At 56.4% G+C, this 11,881-nt stretch overlaps 2 protein-coding genes across 3 annotated transcripts in view; both read left to right on the forward strand.

Moving 5' to 3' along the window:
* Positions 1-6,199, forward strand: part of Gna15 (G protein subunit alpha 15) — a 22,690-nt gene extending 16,491 nt beyond the window's left edge. For both annotated transcript variants that reach the window (XM_050123577.1, XM_050123576.1), the window contains exons 5-7: positions 262-391; positions 1,382-1,535; positions 5,211-6,199. In XM_050123577.1, the coding sequence (XP_049979534.1) occupies positions 262-391; positions 1,382-1,535; positions 5,211-5,437 (511 nt within the window). In that variant the 3' untranslated portion in view covers positions 5,438-6,199. The remainder of the gene's footprint in view (positions 1-261; positions 392-1,381; positions 1,536-5,210) is intronic.
* Positions 6,200-8,847: 2,648 nt separating this feature from the next.
* On the forward strand, positions 8,848-11,049 carry S1pr4 (sphingosine-1-phosphate receptor 4). Its single transcript, XM_050123490.1, has one exon. The coding sequence runs from the start codon at positions 9,220-9,222 to the stop codon at positions 10,357-10,359; it is 1,140 nt and encodes a 379-aa protein (XP_049979447.1). The 5' UTR covers positions 8,848-9,219; the 3' UTR covers positions 10,360-11,049.
* The last annotated feature ends 832 nt before the right edge of the window (positions 11,050-11,881 follow it).

The following is an 11,881-nucleotide window of genomic DNA, read 5'->3' on the forward strand; positions in this document are numbered from 1 at the left end:
TATATGTGTGTGTGTGTGTGTGTGTGTGTGTGTGTGTGTGTGTGTGTGTGTGTGTATGGAAGTGGACCTCATTCTGTAGTTCAGGCTGGCCTTAGACTCACTCTGTAGGCCACCCTCACACTTATAGCAATCCTGCCTCAGCTCCATGAGCACAATGTGACAGGCATATAGCAGGCCACACTGTCATCTGTCCTGTGATCTGGTGAGCAGGGACTGGGTCACATGACCTCTCAATAGTGGGGTCTCTTTGTCTCTCTTTAGCATCGTGGATGTTGGTGGCCAGAAGTCGGAGCGTAAGAAATGGATCCACTGTTTTGAGAACGTCATAGCTCTCATCTACCTGGCCTCCTTGAGCGAGTATGACCAGTGCTTGGAGGAGAATGATCAGGAGGTGAGGGGAGCTGTTCTTACAGGCACGGTGTCTTTGGGGGTCAAGCCCCCCCATTTGAGCGGGAAGCCCCACAGGAAGCCTGAGCAGGAGTCCCTTAACCCTCCACCTTTTGTGCTGGTGCATTGTGGGTCCTGATCCCCAAAGCTATCTCAGCACACACAGGTCTCCCAACTTCTGCTGACCCTGCCAGAAGTACCCACACCTATGCAAGGATGGGCAGCTGTGGCCAGATGACATTATACCCTAAGTCACACGAGGCGACATAACCTCTGTGGGTCACCGTGGACCCCAGTCCTGTTGCTGGATGTTCTCTCTGTGGCTTGACATGGAAACCACCTTCTGGGAGAATGGTTCAGTGTCCCCCATTGTAAGGATAGCTCGATGTACCCCTTCCTCTGCCTTTCCTCTCTCTCTCTCTCTCTCTCTCTCTCTCTCTCTCTCTCTCTCTCTCTCTCTCTCTCGCATGCACACACACGCACACACAGGCTTTGCTCCCACTCCCAGTCCTCCTGTCTCAGCCCCCTTAATGCTGAATTAATGGGTCTTGGCTTCTACAGCAGCCACATAGGATATACCAAGGTCCTGTGGCCGCTGTGATCAAGGAGAGCAGCTCAGGTGGCCTAAAATGCAGACATCCGGTTCTTATCTAGTTCTGGGAGAAGGGAGCATGAGATCATGGTGTGGAAAGGGCTGCCACCCTCCCAGACCCAGTTCCTCCCAGTGTCTGGTGTCCTTGGCTCAGGAGCTCAGGCTCCTGTGTGCTTCCATTTTCAGACAGAGTTCCCTACGTGAGGACACCTGTCATTGAATTCAATGGCTCTCTGGTGACGTGTGGCTTCTTCCCCTTGGCCAATCGCACGCTAGTGGCCCAATCAGATGTCACTTTGGGAAGGGTGTTCTCAACTCAGAATGTGAGGCAACAGGGTCCAGCCCATTGCCCGGTGGGCGAGGGCGTCCTACTGGGGCCACTGCCTGCCTCTGTCCCCACAGAACCGCATGAAGGAGAGCCTGGCACTCTTCAGCACTATTCTAGAGCTGCCCTGGTTCAAGAGCACCTCGGTCATCCTTTTCCTCAATAAGACAGACATCCTGGAGGAGAAGATCCACACCTCGCACCTGGCCACATATTTCCCCAGCTTCCAGGGTGAGTTGTCCTAGAAGATGCTACACCCTTCACACACACCCCCAAGCAGCTCTGCGGGGAGACCCAAGGCTGCGTCCTTATCCAGAGTCACCAGAAGTTTCAAAGAGAAAAGGGACACAAGTTCCCAGCTAAGCTGCTTCTGGTAGTTTATGAGCCTCAGTTTCTCCCTCTGTGGAATGAAGAGTCAGGTGACCCTTAGCAGACGAATGACAGGGGCTCTTTTTGTTTGTTTGTTTTTGTTTTGTTTTTTTGAGACAGGGTTTCTCTGTAGCTTTGGAGCCTGTCCTGGAACTAGCTCTTGTAGACCAGGCTGGCCCTGAACTCACAGAGATCCGCCTGCCTCTGCCTCCCCCCCCCCCAGTGCTGGGATTAAAGGTGTGCACCACCACCGCCTGGCAAACGAGAGGTTTTATAAAAATCTGTTTCTAAAGTGGGCAGTGATGGCACATGCCCTTAATCCCAGCACTCAGGAGGCAGAGGCAGGCAGATTTTTGTGAGTTTGAGGCCATCCTGGAAAACAAGAAAAAAAAAGAACTATTTGTTTTCATGCAGATGGGAACATGGTAGTCAGTGACTTCACCCCCTTACTGGGGATTAGGCGGGGCTCTGTCCTGACCACGCCCCCAGTCCCTCACTGGGGATTCTAGGCTGGGGCTGTACTGCTGATCCTCACCTCTGTCCTGTGCTATAGTTTTCATGTGGTCCATCAACCCTCTTTCAGTAATATCCAATATGTTTCTTATTTGTGTAATTTTTCTTTTTTTTTTCCTTTTATTTCCTGAGACAAGTTTTCTCTCTGTAACCCTGGCTCTCCTCAAATTCAGAGATCCCCCTGCCTCTGCCTCTGGAGTGCTGGGACTTCAGGCGTGTGCCACCACCATCTTCATTAGGATACATATTAATCAGATATACATGACACACGTAAACAGTATTGGAAACTCACCTTCTACCTAGCAAGGCATGCCCAAAGCAGCGGGGTGGGAACTAGTGCTGACTACCCTCCCTCGGACTGTCCTGGAGGGGTGGGTGTTTGGAGAGTGGGGAACTTAGAGCTGGAAGGATCTGCTTTGTTGGGAGAAACTGCCAAAGCGTCTGCCTTACTTAAGATCTTTGGGTCAGGAATTTGGCTTTCTTTCTCTTTCTTTTTGGAGACAGGGACTCACTGTGTAGCTCTGGCTGGCCTTCACCTCTATAGACCAGGCTGGTCTGTACCTCTGATGCCCACCTCTGCCTCCTGAGTGTTCACCACCCCACCCAGCCTAATGGTTAGAGATTTGGGAAGAGCTGAGCTATGTAAATTTGTGTTCACTGCCTCATGGCTGGGATCAGGGAGCCCCCAAGGAGTCTTGTGCTGTGTGCACTGGGGAGTCAGCCTTCCCACCTCCACTCCCCTCCCCCTCACTGCCCACCTGATTCTGGGTGGCCAGATGTTTGTCCAGGGAAAGGCCGTCTATCTTGATCAAGCCCCAGGGATATCTATGTCACGTCACAGTTGATTGGCCAAGCCTAGGTTCAAGAGAGGAAGCTGCTATACCTAACCCTAACCGTGGAGGGCAGGAGGAGGTGGTTCCTGCTGTCTGGAGCCTCAGGCTCCCTAGCTTCCTGTGCCCAGGGCCCTATACCAACAGAAGTGAGTTCCCTGCCAGCTTAGGAGACACGGGAGCTGAAATTGGCAAGCATGGAACACCCACTCTGAATCGGGCCATGGTCTGCAATGCCGAGCAGATAAGGTTCTGGGGACCCATTACCTCAACCCTCTCTCAGTCGTGGTCCAGGCTGCGTTCATGCTTGACACCAGGTCAAAGGTCACTCAAATCCAACCTCGGTGAACTCTGGGACCAGGATTTGACCACTGGCTCTGTCACTCCCGCCATGCTGTCATATTCCTCAAGGTTGAGTGGCTGAGTGGGGGACAGACGTGAAATTCTGATCACTCTCCAGCCCCTCCAGCCCCATCTTAACTGAGAAGTCCCAAGGCCGAGAGAGTCTGGAAGAACGCGGGTGATTTGGAGACTTTTCAGCCTAGACCGTCGTAGTCACTGTTCTTTCTTCGTGAAGAGACACAATGACCATGGCAACTCTTATAAAGGAAGCATTGTATCACTGGCTTGTTGACACTTCCGGAGCGTTTGTCCACGATCACGGCGGGAAACAGACAGGCATGATGCTCGAGCGGAAATCAAGAGCTTTACACCCCGATCTGTAGGCAGCAAGTACAGAGTGAACTCTCAAAACCAGTGACACACCTTCTCCAACTTGGCCACGCCTCCTACAAACGGCCACGCCTCCTCCAATGAGGACACACCTCCTCCTATGAAGACACGCCTCCTCCAACGAGGACACGCCTCCTCCAACAAAGGACAGTCTCATCCTCCTAAAACAGTTCCCCAGCTGGGACTGGTCTCATTCGTACACCACACACAGATTCCTGAAACCTATTCACTGCTGGCATTTCTCTGGGCTTTGCTTTCTGTGACAATTTTCTCAGTTATTTGCTTAGACTGAAATAGCCTGAGGATTTAGCTCGATGGCAGGGTGCTTGTCTAGCAAATGGAAGACCCCAGCAGGGCAGTGGTGGCGCACACCTTTAAACCCGAGGCAAGAGGATCTCTGAGTTCAAGGCCAGCCTGCTCTGCAGAGCGAGCTCCAGGATAACCAGGGCTACACAGAGAAACCCTGTTTGTCAGGAAGAAACAGAGCATGGAAAACTGAGCCTGGAGAGACAGTTCCCTGGCTCTGCAGGTTACAGGCGAGCGTGAGGGCCCGAGTTCAAATCCCCAGCAACATAAATGGCTAGGTGCTGTGCAGAGATGGGAGGACCCGGGGGCTCCCGGGGCAGAAGGCCAAGGTCAATAGGTGAGCGCCAAGTTCGGGGAGACCCTGTCTCAGAAAAGAGCTACCGTGGAGGCGGCCTTCTGCCTCCGTCCCCATGGCCACATACACAGAGTCACATTCGGCATCTTACCTGGTTGCTGGGCTTCGACCTCAGGCTCTCACGCTTGGCAGCAAGCAGTCTTCCCCACAGCACCACTTCCTCTTCCCCGCAAGCCGGATTCGAACCCATGCTGTTTGCACCCAGAGTCGTCCCCCACCCGCACCATGTGACCTCTGCATTTCCCAGAGAAGACTGGCTCTCAGGTCTCTGGACACTTGCCCAGCATGAGTGCGGGAGCCCCACCCCACCTTTGCCCTGCCTCAAGTCTCTTACAAGTTACTCCTCATTCCCATTGGCTGGGATGGCGCCTGTCCATCTTTGGCAGAGCTGGTCCGGCTCTCCCCCACCCCCCAGAGGGGTTACAGGTTCATCGCCCCCTAGCAGCACACAAACCAGGCCTGAGACTGCTTGCCCATCATCCCAGCACTGGAAAGGTGGAGGCAAGACCATCAGGAGTCAAAGCCAGCCAAGGCTACAGAGTGACCTGGAGGCCAGCCTGGGCCTCATTGAGGGTTGGGGCCAGCCTGGGCCATATAGGAGGTTCGGGACCAGCCGGGGCCACATAAGGAGTTCAGGTCAGCCTGGGCCACATAGGGGATTCAGGTCAGCCTGGGTCACGTAGGGCGTTCTAGGCTGGTCTGAGCCACATAGGAGGTTTGGGACCAGCCTGGGCCACATGGGGGTTTGGCGCCAGCCTGGGCCACACACAGGAGATGAACAGACCCCACTCCTCTCCGCAGGTCCCCCGCGTGATGCAGAGGCCGCCAAGCGCTTCATCATGGACATGTACGCGCGCGTGTACGCGGGCTGCGCCGAGCCCCACGATGGCGGCAGAAAGGGGTCCCGTGCGCGCCGTCTCTTTGCACACTTCACCTGCGCCACGGACACGCAGAGCGTCCGCAGCGTGTTCAAGGACGTGCGGGACTCAGTGCTGGCCCGGTACCTGGACGAGATCAACCTACTGTGACCAGCCCCGGGCCTCAGTTTACCACCGGGGATGTCCCGCGGGGCGCGGTCGTGGTGGGGGACAGGGCGCCCCCTGGCGGTCGCGCGGGAAACTGCGGGGCGAGGGCTCCCAGTGTCGCTGCTCCCCACGCGGGTCCGGGCCCCAAACGTCTGCAGTTCCTTCCCTCGCTCTCCTTCTAGTTATTAAGAAAAGGACAGGAGTCGGGCCATTAACCCTAGCACTCGGAAAGCGGAGGCAGGAGGATGTCTGCGAGTTCCAGAACCGCCAGGGCTACCTAGTAAAAGACCCTGTGTCAAAACCAAACAAGACTAGACAGAACCAGTCTGGGGTCCTGTGACTTCCCAGGGTCCCTGTCCACATCCTCCCGTACGATCCTCGCCCTGGGGTACGGGGGTGGGTGGGGGAAGAGCGGAAGTTCTGCTTGCTGTCTACCGACTTGTACTGAGGTAGGCGCCAGCCAAAGACCGTTATTCACAGCTGTGAGGAGCCCTCCGTCCCCAAACCCCAGCCCACGACACTACTCAACGCCACCGCACTCCAGGACCTCTGACGAAAGGGGAAACTGGGGTCCGAGATGCCTCAGCTGGAGAAGACGCTTGTGGCCAAGTCTGACAACCGGAGTTTGGTCCCCGACCCCGCTCGATGGACACAGGGACAGGGGCGCAGAGCTGTCCCCCAGCCCCGCAGGCGTCCATGGTGGGGACACATCCACCCACACAAAGAAATAAATGTAATTAACAACATAAGAGCGAAAAATGAGGAGTAGAGAAACACTGTCCCCAGCGGCGGCGGTCGGGAGGCCGAGGCAGGAGGACTGCAGCTTTCTTATCCTTGGCATCCCCAAGGTCCCTCCCGTGATACAGGCAGGGGACATCGTACCCAGACAACTTCAAATCTGGGCCAGAGGCTGGGGGTGGGGGCCAGGTAGATGGCTCTGTGGGTAAAGTGCTGAAGTGCGGAGACCACAGTTTGAATCCCCAGAATCCACCTAGGAGCCAGCACCGTGGTGCAAGCCTGTCATGCACCGGGGAGCTGGAGACAGCGGGAGCTGGCAGCTCCGAATTCCGTGAGACACCCCGCCTCACGCAGGGTGGGGACGACGGAGGAAGGAGGAACCCAACCCCGGGTTACATCACCGCGATAGATGGGAACGTAGAACTGAGCCCCCTTCTCTGGCTCCCGACCACTGGGGTTACAGCTTGGCTGTTCTCGGGGGTCCTGGGATCCGGATGCGGGTCCCACGGAGACACATTACCGACTGAGTTCTCTCCGCAGCTCCCTGGCGCATACCCCGTCACACAGCTGCATTGTACTCCACTCCGGGACACGGCATGGCTTTACCTGGGCGCAGGGGTGGGGCTCTGCTCTGCTTAGTGCACCTCGGAGAATTGCCTTCCACACAGGGGCCCAGAGCGCGGTCTCCAGGGCGAGTCCGGAACAAGAAGATGGCACCTACACCTCATCTTTGCGGGGCACCCCCAGAGCTGCCGTGGGAAACACGGGTTTGCAAGCTTGGGCTCTGTATGGTGGCTGCGTCGTAACATCAGAGGGATTGGTCAGCACTGGTGCTGTGCTCAGTCCTCCCGCGCACAGCACTTCAGGGCTGACTGACTTGAATTCACCGCCAACAGGCCGGGTCTGAGGCGAGGCTGCCGTTGGGAACCGGGTCTCACCCAGGGCGAGCGTCAGCACGGAGGGGTGTGAGATTAGCCAGGCTCAGGGTCCGTCCTGGGATCAGGGCTCCGCATAGGCTAGAGGCTTGGGGAGTTCGTGAGAAGGGGCCAGGTCACCGGGCAGGGTCTGAGCCTCACGTGGGTCACGGGTCAGAGGGATCGGGGCTCGGCGCAGGGAAGGGGCCCAGCCTGGGATCGGGCATAGGATCCTGGTCTGGTTCAGGGTTTGACCGAACCCCTATGATTGACACCCAGGCTAGGTCCCGCCCCTCCGCGGTCTCCCGCCCCGACCCTTTCCAAGGGGACCCTGGCTGCGGTGATCCTCCGGGTCACGGGGTGCTGAAAGTGGGGTCTCTGCCCCATCACTGCCCTTCCCTTCCCGGGACCCCCAGGACACCGGAAAGCCCCCCCACGCCTCCTTCTCCCTCCCTCCCCTCCCCTCCCCCCTTCTCCCTCCAGCCTCAGGCCTGCGGGGGCTGAGGGCTAATGACACCCGCTGGCCAGGGTCGCGGATCACAGCCACCCCAGCCCCTGCCGGGACCCCGTTTCTCCATCCCTCGCCTGCTCCCGATGCGGTCGCCCGATGATTTATACAACCAGATATCGCACAGCCTCCGCCGGCGGCCTCAGTTTCCCCTCCTAGCTCGGCGCTGCGGGGAGTCACAGGTGTTCGCACGCTGATTAGGCGCCTGCTGTGTTTGGATGACATTTAATAAGCACTTGCTGTGTGTGGAAGGGCGACAAACGTTTTCTAAGCGTCCCTGCTATAGGCGACAAAATTTCACCAAGCACGTAGTGGGTGTGGGTGACGATTTTTTTCTCCAATGGGTGACATTACTAAGCACCTGCTCTATATGGGTGGCCCATATTCATTATTATTACTGTTTATTTGTTTTTTAAAAAAGATTATTTATTTATTTATTTATTTATACAGTATCCTGTCTGTAAGCCAGAAGTGGGCACCAAGATCTCATTATAGGTGGTTGTGAGCCACCATGTGGTTGCTGGGAATTGAACTCAGCACCTCTGGAAGAGCACAGCCATTTCTCCAGCCCTGGTTTTGTTTTTTTTTTTTTTTTTTTTTTTTTTTTTTTCAAGACAGGGTCTCACTGTGTAGCCCTGGCTGTGCTGGAACTCACTCTGTAGACCAGGCTGGCCTGGCACTCACAGAGATCCCCTGCCTCTGCCTCCTAAGTGCTGGGGTGCACATTTATTAAACATCTTCTGTGTATACACACCAAAGACGATCAGGCACCTGCTGTGTAAGAGGTCACTAAACATAAGCACCAGTGAATGGTTCAGTGGATAAAGGGGCTTATGGCCAAGCCGCAAGGACCAGAGTTCGGTTCTGGGACCCAGAAGGTGGAAGGAGAGAACCCTCTCCTGTAAACTGCCCTCTGACCTCAGCCACCTCTGTCTGTGATGTGGCACCTGCACATCCTACATACCATAGGAAAAAAAAAAAACAAATAAATGTAAGAAAACTTTTTAGAAATTATGAAGCACCCTGCGGTGGTGGTGCAAGCCTTTAATCCCAGCACTCAGGAGGCAGAGGCAGGAGGAGCTCTGTGAGTTCGAAGCCAGCCTGGTCTACAGAGCGAGTTCCAGGACAAACTCCAAAGCTACAGAGAAACCCTGTCTCGAAAAACAAAACCAAACAACAGTCTGAAGCCCCTGCTGGGCACGGTGGCACTTAATGTGTTTTGGTGGCATTGCCCTGGCTGCACACAGTAACAAGGCCCAAGATGAGCCGTCTATGTATGGCTGACATTTATTAAGCCCCTGTTGAATGCAAGCACGGGGGGAGCAGCCTGTTCTTGGAATTGGGAAGGTGCCAGGTGGTACCCATTGTCCTACAGTGACGATCTCTCCTGCACAGCCTCCCATCCTTGGGACAGGGGGGGACACTGGGCAGGGGTGGGGGTGCCAGAGGGCTCATCCCAGCCACCCTCAACGGTCGCTCAGGATGCCCCTCCCTGCCCTGGCCTCACCCCCACCCACCCGGGGGCACCTTAAGCATAACAGGAAATTTCAAACAACAGGAAACCCAGGCCAGGCTGCGACTCCACCCTGCCCGGGGCCTCTGTCAGTCTGTCCCCCGGGGAGGCCATGAACATCAGCACCTGGTCCTGTCACCGGCTGGCGGCCAGCGGTCACAGCCTCCTCATCGTCCTGCATTACAACCACAGTGGGCGGCTGGCCGGCCGCGGGGGCCCCGAGGACGGTGGCGGGCTGGGGACGCTGCGGGGACCGTCGGTGGCGGCGGGCTGCCTGGTGGTGCTGGAGAACGCGGTGGTGCTGGCCGCCATCGCCACTCGCATGCGGTCTCGCCGCTGGGTGTACTACTGCCTGCTGAACATCACGTTGAGCGACCTGCTCACCGGCCTGGCCTACCTGGTCAACGTGCTGCTGTCGGGGACGCGCACCTTCCAGCTGTCCCCCGCGCACTGGTTCCTGCGGGAGGGCATCCTCTTCATGGCCCTGGCCGCGTCCACCTTCAGCTTGCTCTTCACGGCCGGCGAGCGCTTCGCCACCATGGTGCGGGTGGCCGAGAGCGGGGCCACCAAGACCAGCCGCGTGTACGGCTGCATCGGGCTGTGTTGGCTGCTGGCGGCCACGCTGGGCCTGCTGCCCCTCCTGGGCTGGAACTGCGTGTGTGCCTTCCCGCGCTGCTCCAGCCTGCTGCCCCTCTACTCCAAGGGCTACGTGCTCTTCTGCGTGGTGGTCTTCGCCCTCATCCTGGTGGCCATCCTGGGCCTCTACGGGGCCATCTTTAGGGTGGTCCGGGTCAACGGGAAGAAGTGCCCCCGGGCTCCGGCCCGCCGCAAGGCCCGCAGACTGCTCAACACGGTGCTGATGATCTTGGTGGCCTTCGTGGTGTGCTGGGGTCCCCTGTTCGGCTTGCTCCTGGCCGACATCTTCGGTTCCAACGTCTGGGCCCAGGAGTACCTGCGTGGCATGGATTGGATCCTCGCCCTGGCGGTGCTCAACTCCGCCATCAATCCCCTCATCTACTCCTTCCGCAGCCGCGAGGTGCAGCGCTCAGTACTGGCCTTCCTCTGTTGTGGCTGTCTCTGGTTGGGCCTGCGGGGTCCTGGTGACTGCCTGACTCGGATCACCGAGGTCCAGTCCGGTGCGTCCACCACTGACAGCTCGCTGAGGACCAGAGACAGTTTTCGGGCTTCCAGGTCACACAGCTTCAGGATGCGTGAGCCGCTGTCTAGCGTTTCCAGTGTCCGGAGCGTCTAGAGCGTGGGCGGGCCAGTGGCCAGGGCAAGCACAGCACAGGCCCTCCCGGGAGAGGTGAGAAGGGACTGGACACACGATCCTGGCCTGATGATGATGGGGAACATGCCAGCAGGTCTGTGCACGGAGCTGCCAGTGCTGAATGTCGGGCAGAGCAGAGTGGCTGGAGCCAGATCCAGAGGGTCTGGGCCTCAGTCTGGACTCACATTCACCAGGAGGTGAAGGGGACACACCATGTCCGAGTTCACCAACAAGACAGGTCACTGTGGCTCCTTCTTAGTCACACATGTGCATGTTGGGGGAGGGTGGGGGTGGAAGGGGGAGGCTGCTGTAATGCGTCTCCTTGTCATTCCTACTGGTGCTTTGGGGGTGTGCTGAGATGGGGGGGCCTGCCCCGTTTGGGGCCCGGAGACGCACCTGTCAATCATCTCTCTCCACACTGACTTCCCCATTGGGACAGGCACCCGCCCCCATGGCCTCCCACCATCAGGTCAGTTTCTCTGTTGTTATGGGAAGAACTGACCCGCCCACCCCGGGTCTGGGGCAATATCTTGACCTGGTCCGGTAACCCCGTGGCCTCACCCTTCCGTTTCTGAACTATGGTGTGTGACAGGGGACCGCGGACCCACTGTTCAAAAGCGCAGCCTCGAGCCACGCATGGCTGCCTAAGAGTTATTAAAATGAAGGAAACTACACATTTCGTTTCTCAGCGTATTGTAACCGAGTCTCACCGGTAGTGACTCTAAGGACGGCAGTGATTGTCACTCAGTTCGGGGCACACATCTGTTGACTTTTCTACACTTTTAACTCCAATGGGCTGTGACCTTGGTGCTTAGCATGGGGCTTGGTATACACTTGGCATCCATTTGTTGCAGAGCAATCACTCTCAGGGACAAGGCCAGCACACGTTCTTCTAAGGCCAGTGCTTACCAAGCGCCTACCGAAGACCTGACTCAAACTCAGCTCACGCCAGTTCCCACACTGAATTCTTCCCCGTGTCTGCTGGTGGGTGGGTAGCAGTGCTTGGTCATTTATTTCTTGTTTATTGTATTCAGAGGTGTGAGTGACAATTTTATTATTTTTTGACAAATAATTTTAATTCACACCTTAAATTACCCAAACCTTAAATTACCCTACCCTATGGGACTGGTCAAATCTCATAGCCTTATTGAGTACTCCAAAATTAATTGAATTTGCAATAGGAAAACCAAAACTTTTAGGTTCAATGTGTCCCAAATATGAATAGGAATAATAAAGACCTCCCCACCATCAGCTGGTTCCATTATTGTCATAGCTAATCTCCTCACTGCCACTAAAGCCTTACCTAACCTTGCCACTTGCTACGAATTTTATTTATCTATTTATTTCTGTTTTGAGATAGGGTTTCTCTGTAGCTTTGGAGCCTGTCCTGGAACTTGCTTTGCAGACCAGGCTGGACTCGAACTCACAGAGATCCGCCTGCCTCTGCCTCCAGAGTGCTGGGATTAAAGGCGTGCGTCATCAATGCCCGGCACGAATATATATA

The sequence above is a fragment of the Alexandromys fortis genome, unplaced genomic scaffold (assembly GCF_014885135.2).
Source record: "Alexandromys fortis isolate MF-2015 unplaced genomic scaffold, M_Fortis_MF-2015_v1.1 scaffold_221, whole genome shotgun sequence".
NCBI lineage: Eukaryota > Metazoa > Chordata > Mammalia > Rodentia > Cricetidae > Alexandromys > Alexandromys fortis.